Consider the following 19,052-nt stretch of genomic DNA (forward strand, 5'->3'; position numbering starts at 1 on the left):
GGGATAACCTAGGCACGGAAACGCTGAAACTATTTATAGATAGCCGAAAACCATCGAAAACCATACACTTACGTAAGATTCAAAGAAGCCGCATTTTACAACTCACAAAAAAGTATGTGTTTGCAAACACTGATCCACTTGACTCACTTTTCTTTACTTATTATCCGAGAAATGCTCGGCACGGACGGCACGGAACGCCCACAATTTTTTTCTGCACCGTAATCTAAAAATAGACTACAGACACGGCGCACTAGCGACGAATCATCGGTCACTCAGCTGATATCGAAAGCCTGTTCAACGCCTCGATCGCTAGCACGTTTCACTCAAGTTTCTATGGCAATCGGAATTTTGAACGAAAAAAGTTTCAATTCAATTCTATTCTGCTAGCTTAATTAAATTATTTTTAAATCAATAAAAGCTTCTAATATTAGCAGCAGATTGATATCCGTGAATCTGCTACTGGCAGTCAGATATTCGGCCGGGCCCATTACGCTGCTCTGGCAGTCGGCAGATGATTGGCTGAATGTCTGTTGTCCGTCTATCTGTAAGAATCTTATGTATCTTTGATATCTTTTAACTGATCCTTCCTCCGTCAGCCATCTCGGTCCGATCGCACAACCGATAAGCTAGTATCTACTCCAGCATCTAAAGCAGTCCACAAATATCAGCACTCTGGCGAATACGCTTTCACCACGACGCACCTCCGAGATGACGGATATTATGAGCCCACTGTACGGCCGGCCCGGATCCCACAGCAGTCTCCACAGCCTCCCACCGTTCCCCAGAGCGCAGGCATCACACTGGGTGCGGGTGTTAAGCGGCATGTATTTAGGAACAAATGACAGCAGCGATGAGTCCAGTTCACAAAGATGAGGATTACATTACAACGTTGTGTGTGCGCACGCGGGCGCGACTCCACTGGCGACACATGTCACGACTAAAAAACGGCGCACGCCGCGCGGCGACTGCGGGGGCCGGCCAGGCGCACGCGCCCGCAAAAATTCCCACACACTGGAAACGGCCCGACAATCTCCGCAGCCCAAGGTAAAGCTTGCCCGAGCCTACAGCGCGCGAGCCGTGCGGCCGTGCCCATCGGGCACGGGCCGGGTACGGGCGCCTGCCCTCGCCTCTCCGTGTCTCAAGTGACACTCTCACGTTCGTCTTGCTCGCTCGCTCTCTCTCGCTCTCGCTCACGTTCGCTCTCTTTCCCAGCAATATAACACTGGCGTCGTGCGGAGAGCGTGTATGCGCGCGCGCGCGCCGCCGGCCGCCGCCGCCCGCCATATATCACATTCATATACACGCGCAGCGTCCACCGTCAAACACAGAACCAAATGCAGACAGCTTCCAAAGAGCGTCACAATGTCCCCTGAGCCCTAGAGACATTGGGATCCCTTTGGATGACGAGCAGCACACGCGTGACTTATAAAAATCGGTGACAGCGGCGGCGGCCCGGCGGCGGTCGGCGTCAACACTCGACAAAGAAACCGCACTCGGTTCGGCATATACGCTCTATCCATATATCGCATTGTTCAAACATAGAATGTATGTGCGCGCCCGACTTGCGGGAGCGCGCGCCGGCAGTAGCCAGGCGGCCGGTGGGCTGGTTCTCCTTTCCGTGCGCATAATCAGTCTGTGTGTGTGTGTGTGTATTCACTACGGGTGCGTAGAGGGCCCGTGCTTTCCGCCGCAGGCGTGACAGCGCCGGCAGAGTCGGTAGCAGCCGGCCACCAGGGGGTAGCAGCACAGACAGGGCAGCAGCGCCGACAGCAGGGTGAGGCCCAGCCACCGGCGCGCGCAGCGCTCCTCGCGCGGCGCGCACGCGCACGGCCCGCTGCCAAAGTCGCCCTCCGAGTCGGCGCAGCAGTGGTAGAGCATGCACTGGGCGGCCGGCAGACAGGTGACCGCCTCCAGGCAGCTCCGCACCGGGTCCGGAGCGTACTCGCACTGGCCGCGCCCGTTCGACTCCTCGTCGTACGGCTCCTGGCAGTGGCGACAGCGGCGCGGCAGCGGCCGCCGAGTCTCCACCCGGCGCTTGCCGCTCTTGCTGGGCAGCGGCGGCTGCGTCAGGTGCATCGTCTCGGCGTTGCGCTTCAGCAGCTCCTTCTGCTTGACCAGGTCCTCCATGGCCGGGTAGCTGTACTCGTGCTTGGAGGGCCGGTCGCGCGCGAACTGCACGTACGGGTACTCGGAGGCAGCGCTCTCGTCCGACAGCGGGCCGGTGGGAGGCGCCGAGCCGCCGCCGCCGCCGGCCGCCGGCACGGCCGCTGCCGCCGTCGGGCCGAACGCCATGCGGTGGAGCAGCGCCGACTGCGGCGAGGCGGCCGTCTGTCGCGACACGGACGAGTCGGAGGAGGAGCGGCTGTCGTACCGGTCCACCGGCAACTCCAGCGTCTGCCGGCACACCACAGCGACGGTGAGCGGACGGTAACGGGGGTGCGAACAGTAGGGGTGGTTGTATGGTCAGCTCAAGACATCTCAAACGCAACAACATAGGAGGTGGGCACAGCGTGCAGACAGGCCACACGACCAGCTGCAGACAAATACACGCACTCATGAATAGACGGCAGATACTGCAGTGGCAAGAGCCGGGAGTGGGGCAGGCGTGTATAAACTGACTGATTCGCTGACTTGACGGCGAAACAGGTACTGACTTCAGAGTACACTTCGCAGTTGTCGTATGGAAACACTGACTGAAACTGTCAAGGTGTTTTACCAAGATACGCACACTACTCCCATACTGAATCACCAACATCAATTCCTCTACCAAAGTCACATTATATTACGCCGCATTGATCTGTCCGACGCCGGACACATTCCACAGGACGCCGCTCTACCGACGACCTGCAGGCGGCGACTGCAGCTGGGGCGCGAGGCCTTAGGTGGCAGCACGTGCCCGTATCCGGCTCACCCAGACAGGCGGCCGCGGGGTCACGGAGAACGCCCACGCCCGCTGAATGGGTCCGCCGCACAGCCGTGGCCGTTGCATCACACGACAACAGTCAGCCAGACTGTTCAGCGCTGGGTACGCCAGTACAAATACATGACGCGCAACCGAACTGCGAGGACCTCGTCATCATCGTTCGTTGGGCGCTGCTGAAGCGATGAGACGCTTCAGGCGCATGTCACAGAGCGGGGGAAACGATCAATGAACGGCTTTGAACCTGGGCCCGACGCTGGGGCGGCGACTCTGCGAGCTACCACGGCCTCTGAACCAGCTCCCGGACTCACCATGAACACATCATTGTCTCCGAGATCTGGCCGGGTGACCGAGGGAGGCGGTGGCGGCGGGGGTCGGCCGTGCAGCGGCGGCGGTGGCGGCGGCGGTCGGTCGTGCGGCGGTGGCGGAGTGACGTACAGCGGAGACGAGTCCGAGTCGGACAGACCTGCGGCGGACCGGGCGGCCGTCAGCAGCGGACACGGACGGGAAACAGCACACACAGCACACAACACACACACAGCGCACAACAAACAGCACACTCGGTCACAGCTTGGAGGGGGAGCACCGGGATGGTGGGGATGGAACTAGGGAAATGGGTCACCTGCATCGCAAATCAATATCAGCCTAGTGATGAAGAATGTCATCCTGACTGCGCCCTGACATCGTTTTACAATGTTCAGTTTTCACTGAGAGTGAAGGGTGTGAATTAGGTAACAGTCAGAAAATCGCCATCAATTTCGTTCTACAGTGCGAGCCACTGCATGTAAGACACGCACAGGACGCTGGAAACGGAAAACAAAAAACGCCGCCGTGTGCAATATGCATCAACCATTTTCCCGGCGATTCGACGAGTCAGTGTATCGGTGCGTTTGGAGGGTCGGGTCGCGGGGGGCAGCCGTCAGCAGCGCCGTGCCGGCAGCGCCACTTGGCTCGGCCGTGGGCGGCGGGCAGCGCGCGGGGGCGGCCGGTCGATGGCCGTCCGGCTGCACGGTCCGACCGGGCTGCCGCCGCCGGCCCGGCCACGCCAGCGCGCCGCCGGACCCCAGACTGGGGCCTACATACGACCCCCCGGTTACAGGAGTCGTAAATTGGTAGTGCGGAGTAGCTCAAAGGCGTTGTGCGTATTGCAGAGCTGATCGAGGCACTGACGTAATGCGGTAGCTTCTCTCTTATAACTATATTCTCATGAATGGATGGATGGATGGATGGATTGATGCAAAAAAGACACCCTTTCGACATTTGGACAAGGGTCTCGAAATGATTCGCGTAGGACCAAGGGTAGGAGTAAACACAGCAGGTTCCACTGATAACTGGAGGGGGCGGAGTGGTGCAGGCTTTCAGGGTTTACAAGTATCCGACCACTGTTTCATTCATTATTCACATATACGAGTACACAGCTGACGAGATGTCTGTATCACACTATCGTTCAACTATAACACAGCACAGCATGTGTAAGGGCAGAGCAGATACGAGTGATGGCGAAAATTGCACGCGATGGACAGCAGAAAAGAGCGACACAGACAGACTGCAGTACTGCGAGAGATTACAGCTAATGAGAAAACCAAGAAACTTACCGATTGATACAACGTTCAGGTGGCAAGAGGAAAGAGAGAAGAGAAACCAGCGTTAGAGTAGGCAGTTTAGGCACGAAGTGTACGCAACACTATCAGACATAGCCACAAGAAAATGCAGAGTGCAGAGAACTGCCTAGTAAATAGTTACTTGCTTCCCACAAGAACAACTGTTACGTTGTGTACACAACAGAAGAAGTAAAAAGCAATCAGACGCAAACCACTTAGGAGAGACGAATATTACAGCTTTCTGGGTTTTGCATCTAAGAGCACAAGTGTTTTATGTCCTCACTTTTTGCGCTGTTCCAACATCAATGTCCTGCGCCGCGCCTTGCTGCGCCGCATTAGACATTCTCCCGCAACAGCGAGTGGGCGTAGAGCAAACGCGAGCACGAACAATATGATTTTACAAAGCCCCCTGGAGCCGCTAATGAAACTGAGCTGGGATGACTAAATTAAACTAGCACAGCAGCATCAGATATCCACAACACTCTTTTCATCGTAATATCAACAGATCCTAGATGAAATATTCAAAAAACGTTAGCAAAACATGGTTTTCGAGATATCTGCGTATGGTTACCAACACAAAACACATACTGAGGATACAAAAGCAATGGGTTCCAGAAATTCCTATTAGTTGTTGCTATCTGATGTCCATGGAGTGGAGACTGATCAATTAACAGTCAGTCGAGAATAACCCATCCTTGAGTTTAATGGATAATACTTGCAATCGCACCAATCGCCGGTGAATCCATTTTAAACAACCTGATCCCTGGGGCTGTCAAAACCGCTTCTTTAAAACGTTGGAAAACGATAAAGCACCCGGTGGCTTTTGTTTTGTCCTGCCCTCCCCTTCGCAAAGCATAGTGCCGAACGGCTGAACAACTGACGGGGCACCACCTCCAATGTCCCTAACCTAAGGCCAGCCAACACGAGCAACAGTGACCTTTTTGGGCACCGTGTCTGCGCGGCACCCAGACCAGGGTACCGCGCCATGTGCTAACATCTCCTGCCGCCTGTGACCCTGTCGGTACCCGGGTGAGTCACCCGCGGGCCACCGGCCGGCGCTGCGGCGCGTGTCAGGCCGTTCCCACAGGTGTATCCGGCGCCCCCGCGTCTGACCAGTCGCCTCCACCGGTGGCCGACGCCCCCAGGTGTGTGCCGCGACACGTCAGGGGACCGGCCGCTCTGACCCGCCCCACTACACCCAGAGATAGACCGCGACAAGACTACGATGTCCGACAGGGACGCGACATGCGCCTCAGCTCAGCGGGGAGCATTGCAAGACCGGCGAAAAAGACCACATTTTTGATAAGTTGGCCTGACACCACTGTATGCTGCTGATTGCCGACCAGTTCTATGCACCGATTAGTGTCATCAATACATAAGCTTGGTGACCGAACGGCACCGAATGCGTAGATAGCGTTGAAAGTAGGCGTCTCGTGCAGTGTGTCTACGGTTCAGGACTCGTACTCTTTTTTTCAATGTTTTGAAGCACTGTGGAGACCTGATACATATACTAGATAATGGTAATTTAAAATGGTAGAACAATTTTGTAGCCATGTGAACGACTAAGTAGCGCATTTAGGTAACGTATTTCAATACGTTTCGAATGTGGAGCACAAGCCGTGGATACCACAGCATTAGTGTCCCTATTCTTTTCTAAATTTACTCTGACAATGTCCCACTCGCGATAACCTGCCTCAGCAACGAACGAAAACAAGTCGAGACGGAGCGGGGTGGCACGGTAACCGTCACCTCAAATACGCCACAGTATAAACTTATATAAACCTGGATACAGGTATTTCTTAGCGTCCGTGACGACAAGATTATCGAGTAATGCTCGCGAACCGTCCAATCATCACCCGACAGCAACTGCAGACACAAATAATAAATACCCTGTCCCTTCGATCACCCTGAGCCCGACCACGACAGGCGTGGAGACGGGTCGGGAGTCGACGACTCACGGACGGACAGAAGGGCACACGGACAGAGACAATGTTAGACGGACGGACGAGAAGACGGACAGGCAGACGGATCGCGGACCGAAGGGTGGATAGACCGATTACGGACGGACGGGTAGACGGACGGGCAGACGGACCAGAAGACGGATAGACAGGGTAGACAAGGTAGACGGACGGACGAGCGAACGGACATACAGAAAGAAGGACGGTCAGACAGACAGATAGACAGACTGCCAGACAGAAGGGCAGGAGACGTACCGTCTAGGAGCTCCTGCACAGCCTGACGCACGCCGCGGTCGAATGACAGACAGACAAACACACACAGACAGAGAGACAAACTGGCGGACAAACAAAAAGGACAGACAGACTGACGGATGGACAGGCTGACTGTTGGACTGACTGACAGCAGACGTACCGTCTAGGAGGTCCTGCACAGCCTGACGCACGCCGCGGTCGAATGCTCGCGCGTCGGCAGCCGTCTGAAAGGTGAGGCCGAATTTCTTCTCGCCAGTCTTCCAGTGGTGGAATGTCGGCATCACCTTGTGGTACACAAAGTCCTTCTTGATTGTGCAGTTTAGTACGGACTGTGGACACACAGGGGCGAGGGTGGTGTCAAAACAGGAGGGCTGGCCACCGGTTCTGGTAGGGGGCTGAGTGATTTTACCTCTACAGGAACACACGAGAACATCCTGATAGTTGACAGCTCTGTTACCAAGTAAAGTAATCTTGATGTTACAGACCACACTGGCATAAAGCGAGGAGCAGGGCAAGACTTTCGCTGGTAAGCAACACGCACGTTCGGAGAGCGATGCCACTAGAATGGCTAACGTCAGACTACACAGCACTGGGGGCGACCGAACACCTAGTGCTAGATGTGAGGCACCGTACAGCAAGTGTTTCAGCATTTACACACTGAAAACCCGCAAAAATAATTGCTTATGTACAAGATCGTATCAGGCCCATTTTCCTGGCAAAACACTGCCAATCAATCGGGGTAGGTAACTATGACCGTGTAACAGCAAACCTGTGCATCAGTGTAAATATGATGTTTTATACAAGCTTTTTACTGGAGCATGCATGTGTTCAGCAAGGTAATCATTTCGCGCTACTAGCGTTACATGATTAAGCCCAGAGCATATATGTCAGGGAATAACCATTAACCAGCAGACTAGAAAACAGGCTAGTTCGTCTTCTGCCGATTCCGGGCCAGGGATTTGTAGTTATTGAGGTACATACCAGCATAATCAATTTTTCCCCTAACATTGCACCAGCGTTTGGACCTCATCACTCTCCACCCTGTTCTCCTGCTCTGCCCCGTGCCCCTCTTCCCGTGACATGTACAGTAGATGCCTCAGCACCGAACCCCAGGACCTATACTGAACGGACCCCACCCCATGCATGTCCTGGCTATCTCGGCAGACCTGTAGACAGGCGGGCAGAGGACAGGTAGGACGGCAGGACACACAGCCAGGTAGGCGGCCGGGCGGGAGCCGGGCAGGGAGGCGCGGCGGCGGCCATCGATTTTCAGCCGGTGGGTGACGGGTCGGCTGCCATCTGGCGGCCGTCCCGGTAGGTGGCTCCACCTGTGCCGGGCCGGCGACCCTGGCAGCCAGCCCGGTATGGAGACGAGCCGACGAGCTACCGAGGCTCGGCAGCAGCCAACGTGACAGAGACGAGTCTCACAAATGCACCAAGAACGTCTGAATAAATGGAGGTGTTTATTGATGCATTTTCTATACATTAGACTGGCAAAAAAAAAAACGTTGAAACGAAAAAGTTTTAAAAAACCTTTCCGAATCCAAAACCAGGTCCGTGCCTTGTAACTGGTGAGGCGGTTGCTATTATCGTCATCATGACAGTCTCGCGCAATATTGTTGTGGCAATGTATGCGCACATTAGAACTCAAGACTCGAAGTTGTAACGAACTTCCCGAATAGGGAATCCCGATAAACATATAAATAATCAAATGCAATAACTAAATGCCAATGTCGAATGGCGACCTAAAAGGTCAAAGGTTATCACTAACCAGTAGCCTTGCGTGTGAGCACTAAGCAACTCAGCACGGGTTCTGGACTAAAAGGCCATCATACTGAAAATAAGTTATAGCCAGTTTCAACAAAGTAAATGTATGGGGAGTCGCAAAGAGGAGCGCGAGTGCAATGTTACTTCTAATGTAACGTAAACACATTGTTCGCTAAGACAGCAACAATTTTATTTTTGATATAGGTACATATTGCTATTACTGCGATGATTCAGGAAACAAGCAATGATCTTGACCTACGGTATACTAAAAGACCACGAAGGAACTTTTTACATTTGCATCATGCATCATAATGCATCATTGAATCACCGGCTGGAAATATTTAACGTGAAATACTCAGGACAATCGCATGCTTAACCAGCGCCCTGGTGGGGTCCGTTTAGGTATAACGCGACCTGGTGGGGGGGCTATTTTTGCCCCCTCTCCCTCGTATCTCCGAAACTAATGGACGGATCCGCAAAATTCAAACGGCGTTCGAAAGCCCTATCAAATTTGTCCAATTAAATCCAATTAAATTGAACTCGGGGTCACCGATGACGTCACAGGTCAGGTCAAAGATAAAAAGTTTTGCCGGTCACGGGTCTTCTATGGAATGCGCTATAACATCGAGTAAAACGCATTTTATCGAAAATCAGCGATAGGACGTCAGTTGCCTAGTACATATGTTGCTATTAGAGGTCATTGATAATACCAGGTCAGGTCACAGGTCAGGTCACCAAGGGTCAGCACATGAACCCAATTTTACTAGGGCTGTGTGATGCATGTTTTATGGCACATAATTTTTCATTTCAAACTCAATGGTGTTGGTTATAAGACCACCAGGAACGGTTTAGGTCACTTCCTGGTGGTTAGGTCAAAAAAGGTAAAAAGGTCAAATTTCAAAGTTGATATTTTTGCATAAAATGGGTATTGATTCGATACAGCTCGTCACGGGGAGTCTAACGGTGGCCTTTGTTCTGTGCTACCAAGTCTAGAATTGCTAAAAATTGAGTTTGAAAGCTTTACGTCATCAATCTTGAACAGTTTTTTCGCTATAACTTGGCCAAAAAGAGGTATCAATCTGAAATGTGGTATGTGAATAAAAGTCGGTAAGGGCTATCACATATATTCCGTTTTTTTTTCGAAAATCGAAAATTTGTTTGAATTTTTTGGCGATTGTAATGATTTTTGGGGGTGAAAAAATCCGAGATAGCAGTTATGTAGCCCTGCTAATTTTATACCTTTTATGTCTTACACGTTTTTCTGTATCTTCAAAGCTATAGGCCTGACAGTTCTTACCGCGAAACCTTTTTTTGGGGTCGAAAACGGCAGAACATTACTTCACTCTGACGTCATTTACAGCCAACCTTTCATAGCCTTTGGAAAAAAAATTAGTTACAAGCTACAATGTGTAAAATTGATGCCCGGGAGGGTACTGAAAGTTTGGTGACGATCGGCGCAGCGGTTCTGGAGATATATCTAAAAGTCTGGAGGGGGCGCAAGGCGCCACGTTACAGGGGCAAAAAATAGCCCCCCACCAGGGCGAGGGTGAATGAAAATGTTTTAATTAAAAACTAATAAACGCCTGCTAACTAATTGCTTGCCTCAACTGTTCGAAAAACCGGTCGGAATAACAAACATGACACTTTTTGGACAACGAAAGAGCGAGCGCAATATCGAGTCATGCGCTTACGCACGTGTAAAATGAGACTGCAACTGATCAGCTCGGTTCATATCTCTGTTCTTAACGACGTGCTGACTTTGAGCGCAATCGGTCCAGCCGTTCCAAACTGCAAAAACGACAACTGTACGTGCGCACGTGCGGAGTGAGATTCTGATATGTGCGGCCCACCCTTCTAGCTAGTACCATACGATTTACCGAATTTGAGAGTAATTGGTCTAACCGTTCTTGAGATGTAGAAACGGCACTCTGGACGTGCACAAATGAGGCTGCCCTTCTAGGCAGTCATCAGCGGTGTACTAAACTTAGCGCGTTCGACCCAGCCGTTCGTGAGAAGCAGAAACAGCCCCTGCACCTACGCACGTGCAGTAGCACCCCAACCAAAACACATGGAAGAGCATCGCCCGATAGGTTCCCGCTATATGTAATGTATACCCAGTTTGAGTGTGATCGGTCCAGTCACTGTGTAGTTACGTAAGCTGAACAATTTTTCCTCTGTGATTTGACAAGTGGCACATGTCACCTATACGAACCACGTATCAGTGTGTCCAAAATTGTAATGTTGCGGGGAAATTCACCCATAGTGAAAAGTGTAATGACATCCTAAAAATGTAAATAAAAACATCCACACGGCAGTCACGACTTATAATAACAACCTCGAACCCAAACGTCTAGGAGCAAGGGCAACACAAACCTCGCAAACCCTCACAACACGCTAAGACAATCATTCGAATAACCAAAATGTTCAAATATATGACCCGAACCTCATTTCCCTTCCATAATATAAACCATAATATAAACCATAATATAAACCTCATTTGACATCCCGAATATCAGAACGTCTTCAACGTTTTATCAGTATTTTTATGTTCCTACATCATTTTCTGGTGACATAAATAAAAAAACAGTGCTTAACCCGGCGGCCGCTGGGCCTCCGCGCCACCCGCCGGCCGCTGGGGGGGGGGCATATAGTTGCCCCCCCTTTACTTCTGCGACGATATCGTCGCAACGCGAAGAGATAGAGAAGCGAAACTTTGTACACATCTTCCTGAATACCTAGCCGAGGTTGTGTCCAAATTTGGTGTCGATCCCATTTGAAATGACGTCACAGTGACGTCATAAGTGAAATCATAGATTTGCGACTCTCATATTCCTCACGATACATCAGATATATGGGACCGAATATAAAGGGTCGATTATTGGTCAGAAACTAGATGGAAGTGTAGTTAGATGTTTTAGGATGACAGCAGGTGCTGTCTAGTTCATTTACAGTTGAGTTTCATGCTCAGCGTTATGAGAAACGGTCCATATCGGAAAACGACAAACTTAATGACGTCACTGTGACGTCATGACGTCACTGTGACGTCATCTTAGGTGCTACAACCACCAAACTTTCCTCAAACATTGCCTAGGTATTCATTTGAAGCTATGCCAAGTTTCACGTTCGTAGCTTATCAGGTTTCGGAGATTTTCACAAAACGTAAAGGGGGGCAACTTTATGCCCCCCCCCCCCCAGCGGCTCGTGGGTTAAAAAGGGTAGAAGTCAAGTTTTATGGAAATAACGACATCTTTTTCGACCTTTTTTCTACATCCTCCCCCTAACGTAAAATGAATTTAGCCACACTGCCACGTATTGAACTCATGATTGAAATGATGGGTCATCTTACGCAACAGGCCACCGATCGATAGAACGGTTGTCCTAGTGTTACGAAATCGTCACGGGGCTGGGTTGGGTCGCACATGCGAAGATTTCCCCTCATCCAAAGAAAGACTCGCTCGTTTGTTCGCTCAGCACGGGCAACGAAAAGTCAGATTTGGCAAGAGCGTTAAGCGCCTCGAACTACCTTGGAGCCACACTGTTCAACGTAGGCTGACCAGCGCGACAACCTGGGCTTAGAGCCAATTAACTACCCAACCGGGCCGCCTCATCCCGCAGTGCATCACCCCAGCGCTGCTGCGTATATCCCGACCCCAAACACCCGGCACCGGTCTCGGTGGTTCCCCAGTGGACCCGGTGGCCACGGCACCCCCGCTCTCCGTTCCGCCCCGGCTGGAGTGGCCGTCTCTGCCAGCACGGCGTCATCCGCCCGCCGCCGCTTTCAGTCGGCAAAGGTCAGCGGCGCTCCTTCCGACACACAGGGAGCACGTGGCGGGTGACCACAGCACCTGTACGGCTACGATATGTGCACCCTCCTGATCCGCCCGTCCCCGATCAGCAGACGTACCCGCGCTCGTCAGTAACTAATGACAGAAGTCAGGTGGAACTTGGAAGTAACGCCGAAACCGTCCATCATTACTTGCTGGTAAGTCAGTACCTCGTACAGTTCCTGTGCAATATAAGACTCAATCGCGCCTCTGGAGAGCAAACAGAGATTACATCTGTTGTATGAGTACAATAGTTTCGATTTTCAATATTCATGTTATATATAGATCAGCTAGTTTGAATAAAAAAAAAATGACTGTGGCCAGTGTGGGTTCCATAGGATGCATCTGGACACCCTTGGTAATGGGTCCGCTACGTACGAATCACAGCATACACAACAAATCGCTTTCCAGATAAGCACTCTGTCGTACTAAGATACAGAAAATGATGCAAAAAAAAAAAAACGGGCCAAGTTTGCCTGACAAATATCACATCGACAGCGTTTTCATAAGGAGCATCCTATCAAAATAAGCACCATTGTGAGCGAGCACGTGCAAAGTCTGACTTTAACTCTAACTGCTTGTGCAATGTGAATTGTGCAAGTCACTCATCGACCCAAGTCACTCATCGGCCTCAATGTGCAAGTCATACGCCGCTCCTAAAAGCGTAGCACTTTTTAGCGCAATTGGCTCATCCGTTCTGAAGACGAAGCAGCGGTCTCTGTGCGCAAGCAAGTCAGTAGCACCCTTTACTGTGATACATCAAAATGCGTCGCCCAATGCGCCCAATGGGTGTCCAGTGTCCACTGTGAGTACTGTCCAACGACGAGCCATGTTTCATGTAATTTCAAGTGTGATGAACAAAATGAGGAGAGCGGGGTTAATGGGCATATTGTGCCTGAGCACAATTCGTGCCTACTTATTGCCGACTTAGTTTGCGCTTTTTAAAAGCGTATTGATATTAAATATCAAAATATCAATACATATTAATGCGTTTGAAATTTGAATATCAAATTCTTAAGTTTTCAGTTTTTTTTCACGAATCGGCAAGCCCAAATCGTACGTTCACCATATGTTCTTGAGTCGTCAAGAAGGCATCGTGAAAAAACGAAGATAATTATTTGCAGGGTTTGCATGCACATCACAGGTATGGTTTAGGTGTAACCAGCCAGTACTACACGCGTGGACCGGCCCGCGCCGTTCTGTACTCACCACCCCGTCGTTGATGCGCTTGCCGAAGATGATGTACTCGGTCTTGGGTGATCGGCATTGACGTGTTCATAGCGAGGGTGTCGCTTTCGGACGGAGACCTTGGAGAGTCCCCAGCCGCCCATGGGCAGCCAGCCGCCCATACTGTCGTCCCGCATCACACCTGGGCCTGAACTAGTACCAAGCTGCCGCCTGAAACAGAACGAGGGGACACGTCAGTCAACCTGGGTCTGAACGAGTACCATCATCACCTGGGCCTGAACTAGTACCAAGCTGCCGCCGCTGAAACCAAACGGGGAGGGGGTATATCAGTCACCCTGGGCCTGAACGAGTACCATCATCACCTGGGCCTGAACTAGTACCAAGCTGCCGCCGCTGAAACCGAACGAGGAGGGGAAACGTCAGTCACCCTGGGCCTGAACTAGGACCATCATCACCTGGGCCTGAACTAGTACCAAGCTGCCGCCGCTGAAACCGAACGAGGGGAAACGTCAGTCACCCTGGACCTGAACGAGTACCAAGCTGCCGCCGCTGAAACCGAACGGGGAGGGGGCACGTCAGTCACCCTGGGTCTGAAAGTACCAAGCTGCCGCCGCTGAAACCGAACGAGGAGGGGAAACGTCAGTCACCCTGGGTCTGAACGAGTTCCATCATCACCTGGGCCTGGACTAGTACCAAGCTGCCGCCGCTGAAACCGAACGAGGAGGGGGAAACGTCAGTTCCCAGCGGGCATAGAGTGCTCTAGGGTACCGATTGCAGGGTGCTGGGGCACCAGCGAGCACAGCGCGCCCTGCTTCCATCACACAACCCAAAGACGCCCCAGACGACACAACAAACAAACCACACAGCAGAGAACGCAGGTGTCCACACAGCGGTCAAGAGTGAGAAATCTTAATTATAAAAAACGCCAAGATCATCAAAGACGCTTGTTGCGGCCTTCAGTGATCGAGAGTCTCGTAGGTCAGATGAATGAGGTTGGGACAGGCGAGTCCCTGGTTCCGAAGAACACCTCTAGGCTCTACGGTCACGTTTAGTCCATTCACACATCGGCCGCCACACCTATAAATTACCTTGGGTCGATCCACGGTCGAAGTTTCACAGTAGCAGCAGAAGCGCACAAGAACGATCGATCACAGACTACTTCTATCATCGAAAGGATCCTGCTAACTGTGGGAGACGAGCCCCGACACCAGCGGAGGCAGACGTGAAGCCGCTCTGGTTGGCGCGTAAGAGCACAACGAAAGCAAGCACCACTGTCCCTCCCGTCTCGTGCTGAGGCCCCGTAACCACAGTGATGCAAATGGGGTTCACGAGTGGCCATAAATACGAAAAAGGCCCAAAATTCAAGTTCACTTAATCGAATAAATCGTAATATGGTCAGTCAGGCAAATGTTTGGGTGTCTGAAAAAGTATGATTTTAAGTTTTTTGTCAAAACCGGCCTCGTGTAGGATTGTCAGAAGTCGAGACATTTTCGATGTCGTAAAAATGACTGTCAGGTACTTGAAATTCAAGTGCCGCTAGCGTGCGTGCATGTCATACAAACTGCAAAAATTATACATGAAAATGATCCCCGAAACCTGCTGCTTCTAATGCCACGTGATAAAAAGCCGTATCTATTTTTTTTTTGACGGTGAGCTAACTATTTGTAATCATGTTGCAACCGCAGTTTTTTAACAAAATATTTGCTTTCAATTCACCTACAGCACTTCACACAATGTGTGCCCGTTAGTGCACCATATCATAGCATTCCCTAATCATTTCTGAGTCGCATCGTGAAAGAATTAAGGCGCTAGCACAGGGCTGACCGGCGCTACAGAAGTTTTCGTCCGGTACAGTCGGGTGCCGCGGCGCAGCGGGCGGCCCGGGCGGCCGCGCCGCCCGGACGCCCGCGGCGGCACCCACTCGCCCACTGCGCGCCCACTGCGGCACCCGACCGCCCGGACAAAAACCTCTGTAGCGCCGGTCAGCCCTGTGCTAGCGCCTTAATTCTTTAACGATGCGACTCAGAAATGATTAGGGAAGGCTATGTTATGGTGGACTAACGGGCACACACTGTGTTAAGTGCTGTAGGTGAAACGAAAGCATTTTTTTTCTTAGTAAAAAACTGCGATTGCAACATGATGATAAATAGTCAGATTACCGCCAAAGCGAATGAGATACGGCTTTTTGTGACCCGGCATTAGAAGCAGAAGGCTTTGGGGATCATTCTCATGCATAATTTTTTCAATTTGTACGAAATGAACGCAAACCAGCGGCGTTTGAACTTGCGAGTGTCTGACCGTCATTTTACGACCTAGAAAATGTCACAACTTCTGACGATTATACACGAGGCAGGTTTTGACAAAAACATGAAAACCATGTGATTTCAGATGCCCCAAACATTGTCTACTCGGCCATATCGCAATTAACTCAATTTGGTAAACCTGACTTTTGGGTATTTATGGCCACTCGTGAACCCCATTTGCATCACTGTGGTAACGGACATCGCCGTGCCGTCACACCGTCACGTCTCTTACGTCACAGCGTCACGTCCCACACCGTCACGTCAGGGTTTCCGCCGGCCACGCCCACCGTCGGAGAGCGGCCAATGGGGCGGCCGCCATGGCGGAAATTCTGCCGCGGCAAGATTGAAATAGCCCAGCCAATTTCCGAATTACGGCGGCTTATGAGGCCGGCCGGGCGGCACACGGGCCGCCGGAGCGCCGCCCAGAATACCGCCCCCGCCCCAGCGCCGCCCCCGCCCCCGCACCATTTAGACAAGGCACACGGCCGACCGATATCCAATTCAGATATCCACTAGTCGGGGAAATGTGAATGTCAGGGGAGGACGCTCGACAAGGTCTGAAATCTGAATATTGATTGAGCACCTAAATAGCAAAATGATTTTGGTTTTGTGCAAACAATCTGTTTTGTTGTTGAGCCGCTCATCGAAATAAGTCGTCAATGAGACATCAGTAGATTCAAGCGTTAGCAAAGTATGTTTCAATAGCCCGTATCAGCAAAGTCTGTGTCCGTGTGAGAGTGAGGCTACGTTCTTCTTGCTCACTCTGATCATCGGCGACGAGAAGCTTTGCATAAACGCATGTTCACTGTTCAGCTTTGCCGCATTGGATGGCAACCGATCAGCCAGTTCCATCTGATGAGCCGCATGACTGAGACAGCTGCTTTAGTTACGCTGAGACTGAGAGCAGCCTTCACCCATGAAAAGGAAAAGACAGCATCACAAGGAACACAGAGCAGTTAGCGCTGACATACAAGCTCTGCCTAACATTGACATGACAGAAGACCGAGTGAGGAACTGAGTCTGGCTTCCATTGGCATCCTGAGCTTATCTGCATCTAAAGGACAATTCCAGAGGACAATGATGTCTTCATCTAGTAGTCACATTTGCTGATGACTCCGTGGTCAAAACTGGTACATGTGTGGCATATCATTTATTTATGAAGCTTTCAAAATCACTGACCCTTCTTTACCTGACCTTGACCTTAAGCACGGGTATAACTTCAGCACTTATGCATAGCTGTTTCAACTTTCAGCGCTTCGTCATTATCTAACACAAAAATTGGGCTCAACATCATTGACACTGCAATCGCTAGAGCCCAAAATGCGGAGAGGCCCTATTTGACCTTTGTTTTGACCTTAATCAGTCATGTGACCTAAAAATTTCAACTGCGTCTGGATGAGACCTTTCTAATTGACTCGCTGCGATGCTTATGGCTTGGTTTTGTAGATTTGAGGATGGTGCTGTAACTGCTATACGCCCCCCCCCCTCCCCCTCAGTCAATGACGTTTCATTGGCTAAAGGCTCAGACAGTCAGGTGCGGTTTGAAGTGTACAAGATAGCGGTCGCAGTGGAACCAAAAGCAAGGGATAAAGGACTAGTCCGAAGAAAGACTATCATCAGCGATTCCTTAGTGTAGAGTAGACCCTACTGCGGCGAGATAGGGTAGGGTGGATATGGGGCATACTGAACTGGAGAATATTACAAGTAAGCCGTATCGGCTTCGACTGAAGGCGACACTTCGCGGCTTACAAAGCTCAAACAATCTCACAAAGCGCAACTTCACAGACGGGATGACCAATGCCAGCTGTGAATCGGTTCCAGAGCGGCAGAGCAGGTTCCTCTCTGATCTACCGAGGTCGCTAAAACAGTGAGAACTGAGACTCCCGTCGGTCTACCTACTTGGCATGGCTGCAGCCACTGGATGTCGAGCTGGAGCTGGACAAGTGTCGCAGATGGCGCCGCACTTTGTCACTGATGTCCAGCATGGTGTCAGCACTGTGGGCCATGGCGCGTGGTGCGCACCATGGCGCACCACGCCCGCACACCTCACGCACACACACCAACGAGCCAGCGGCGGCAGCGGCGGCGGCGGCGGCAGCGGCGCCGCCCGTGCCGGCCGCCGCGCCGCTTCCGGGCCGACTGTTTCCGCGCGGGGGGCCGGCCGAGCGGGCGGCCGGCCGGCCGAGTATCGACCGGCGGCGCGCCGCCGCCGCCGCCGCCGCTGCCGCCAGCACCGCCGCCCATTCATGACGGCGGCCAGGTGGCGGACGACGCGCACCGGCCGCCCGCCGGTATGGCGGCCGGTCGGACCGGGAGACCGACGGGCCGAGACAGGGGGCCGTGGGTCGGACGGGTCACAGAGCCCGTGACGGACCAGACTCTCCGGCCCAGCGCTGACCCGCGCGGCGCCGCCCCCACCGCGCATACCGGGGCCGGCCGAGTGGGAATCGGGTCCGTACAGCCGAGGAATACGCCGCTAGAGACGGGAGAGCGGGATAACACCGCGGCGAGGATAACACAACAGGGATGACATGTACGGATAACACTACAAAGACGGAGAAGAGAGCTGGGGATAACACCGCTGACCAAACCAAGTGACCAGTTTACGCGCTGCTATCACCGCCGCCGCCACCGAGCAATTTCAGAGATCCTTGTGTTCGATAATTTGATGAGATTGCTCGAAAACCGCACAGCCCTGCAACGTTCCTACGCATCGTTTCTCCGCCAGGGTTGATAGAAAATGCCTTCCGAGATGGACACAGGATACTAGAAATATAATGTCGGACAAACCAGCCCAAAATGCAGCGTGCGACCACCATTGTCCCTCAATTTTGTGGCATCCTGCACCGTGGCGATGGAAGGCGATTTACGCTCTCTTTCCTCAGTTTCTGACATACATTACAAAAAAGATTTTCGCGCACGCGAAAAAAAAAATAGACAATGATCACCTGACATCAGATCACCAGGTCAGTCATACAGCCTTGACAACACATTCACGGTGTTTGATCAACAATATAGACCGATGCAGGTATGACGTTTTTCATCGAGGTCACGACCTTGACCTGACGTCGGATTTTCAAGTCCGCTCTTTCCGTGCCTTTGCGGCGGTCCGACCGCAACACGTCAAGGAAGAAAGGACGCTTTTATGGCGCAAATCCAACTCGGCTCTCGGGCCATGTAGGTAGTGACGGTAGTTAGAAACACCAGTCATTTATAAGGTCCTGCGTCAGCAAACCAAA

At 51.9% G+C, this 19,052-nt stretch overlaps 2 protein-coding genes across 3 annotated transcripts; both read right to left on the reverse strand.

Moving 5' to 3' along the window:
• Positions 1-805: 805 nt before the first annotated feature.
• Positions 806-13,723, reverse strand: LOC122366435 (sprouty-related, EVH1 domain-containing protein 1-like). Of its 2 annotated transcripts, none has more exons than XM_043338681.1 (4): positions 13,532-13,723; positions 6,892-7,060; positions 3,232-3,386; positions 806-2,394 (listed from the first exon to the last, which is right to left on the reverse strand). In XM_043338681.1, the coding sequence occupies exons 2-4, from the start codon at positions 7,010-7,012 to the stop codon at positions 1,657-1,659; spliced, it is 1,014 nt and encodes a 337-aa protein (XP_043194616.1). In that variant the 5' UTR covers positions 7,013-7,060; positions 13,532-13,723; the 3' UTR covers positions 806-1,656. The 2 variants fall into 2 exon arrangements, with proteins under 2 accessions (XP_043194616.1, XP_043194617.1); XM_043338682.1 differs by having other exon boundaries at positions 3,232-3,257; positions 13,532-13,699.
• Positions 7,051-17,941, reverse strand: LOC122366426 (sprouty-related, EVH1 domain-containing protein 1-like). The gene is made up of 4 exons (XM_043338670.1): positions 17,713-17,941; positions 13,957-13,996; positions 13,532-13,683; positions 7,051-7,060 (listed from the first exon to the last, which is right to left on the reverse strand). Exons 1-4 carry the CDS (start codon positions 17,817-17,819, stop codon positions 7,051-7,053), a joined length of 309 nt encoding a protein of 102 aa, XP_043194605.1. The 5' UTR covers positions 17,820-17,941.
• Between the last annotated feature and the right edge of the window lie 1,111 nt (positions 17,942-19,052).

The sequence above is a fragment of the Amphibalanus amphitrite genome, unplaced genomic scaffold (assembly GCF_019059575.1).
Source record: "Amphibalanus amphitrite isolate SeventyFive unplaced genomic scaffold, NRLGWU_Aamphi_draft 000805F_arrow, whole genome shotgun sequence".
In the NCBI taxonomy this organism is placed as follows: Eukaryota; Metazoa; Arthropoda; class Thecostraca; order Balanomorpha; family Balanidae; genus Amphibalanus; species Amphibalanus amphitrite.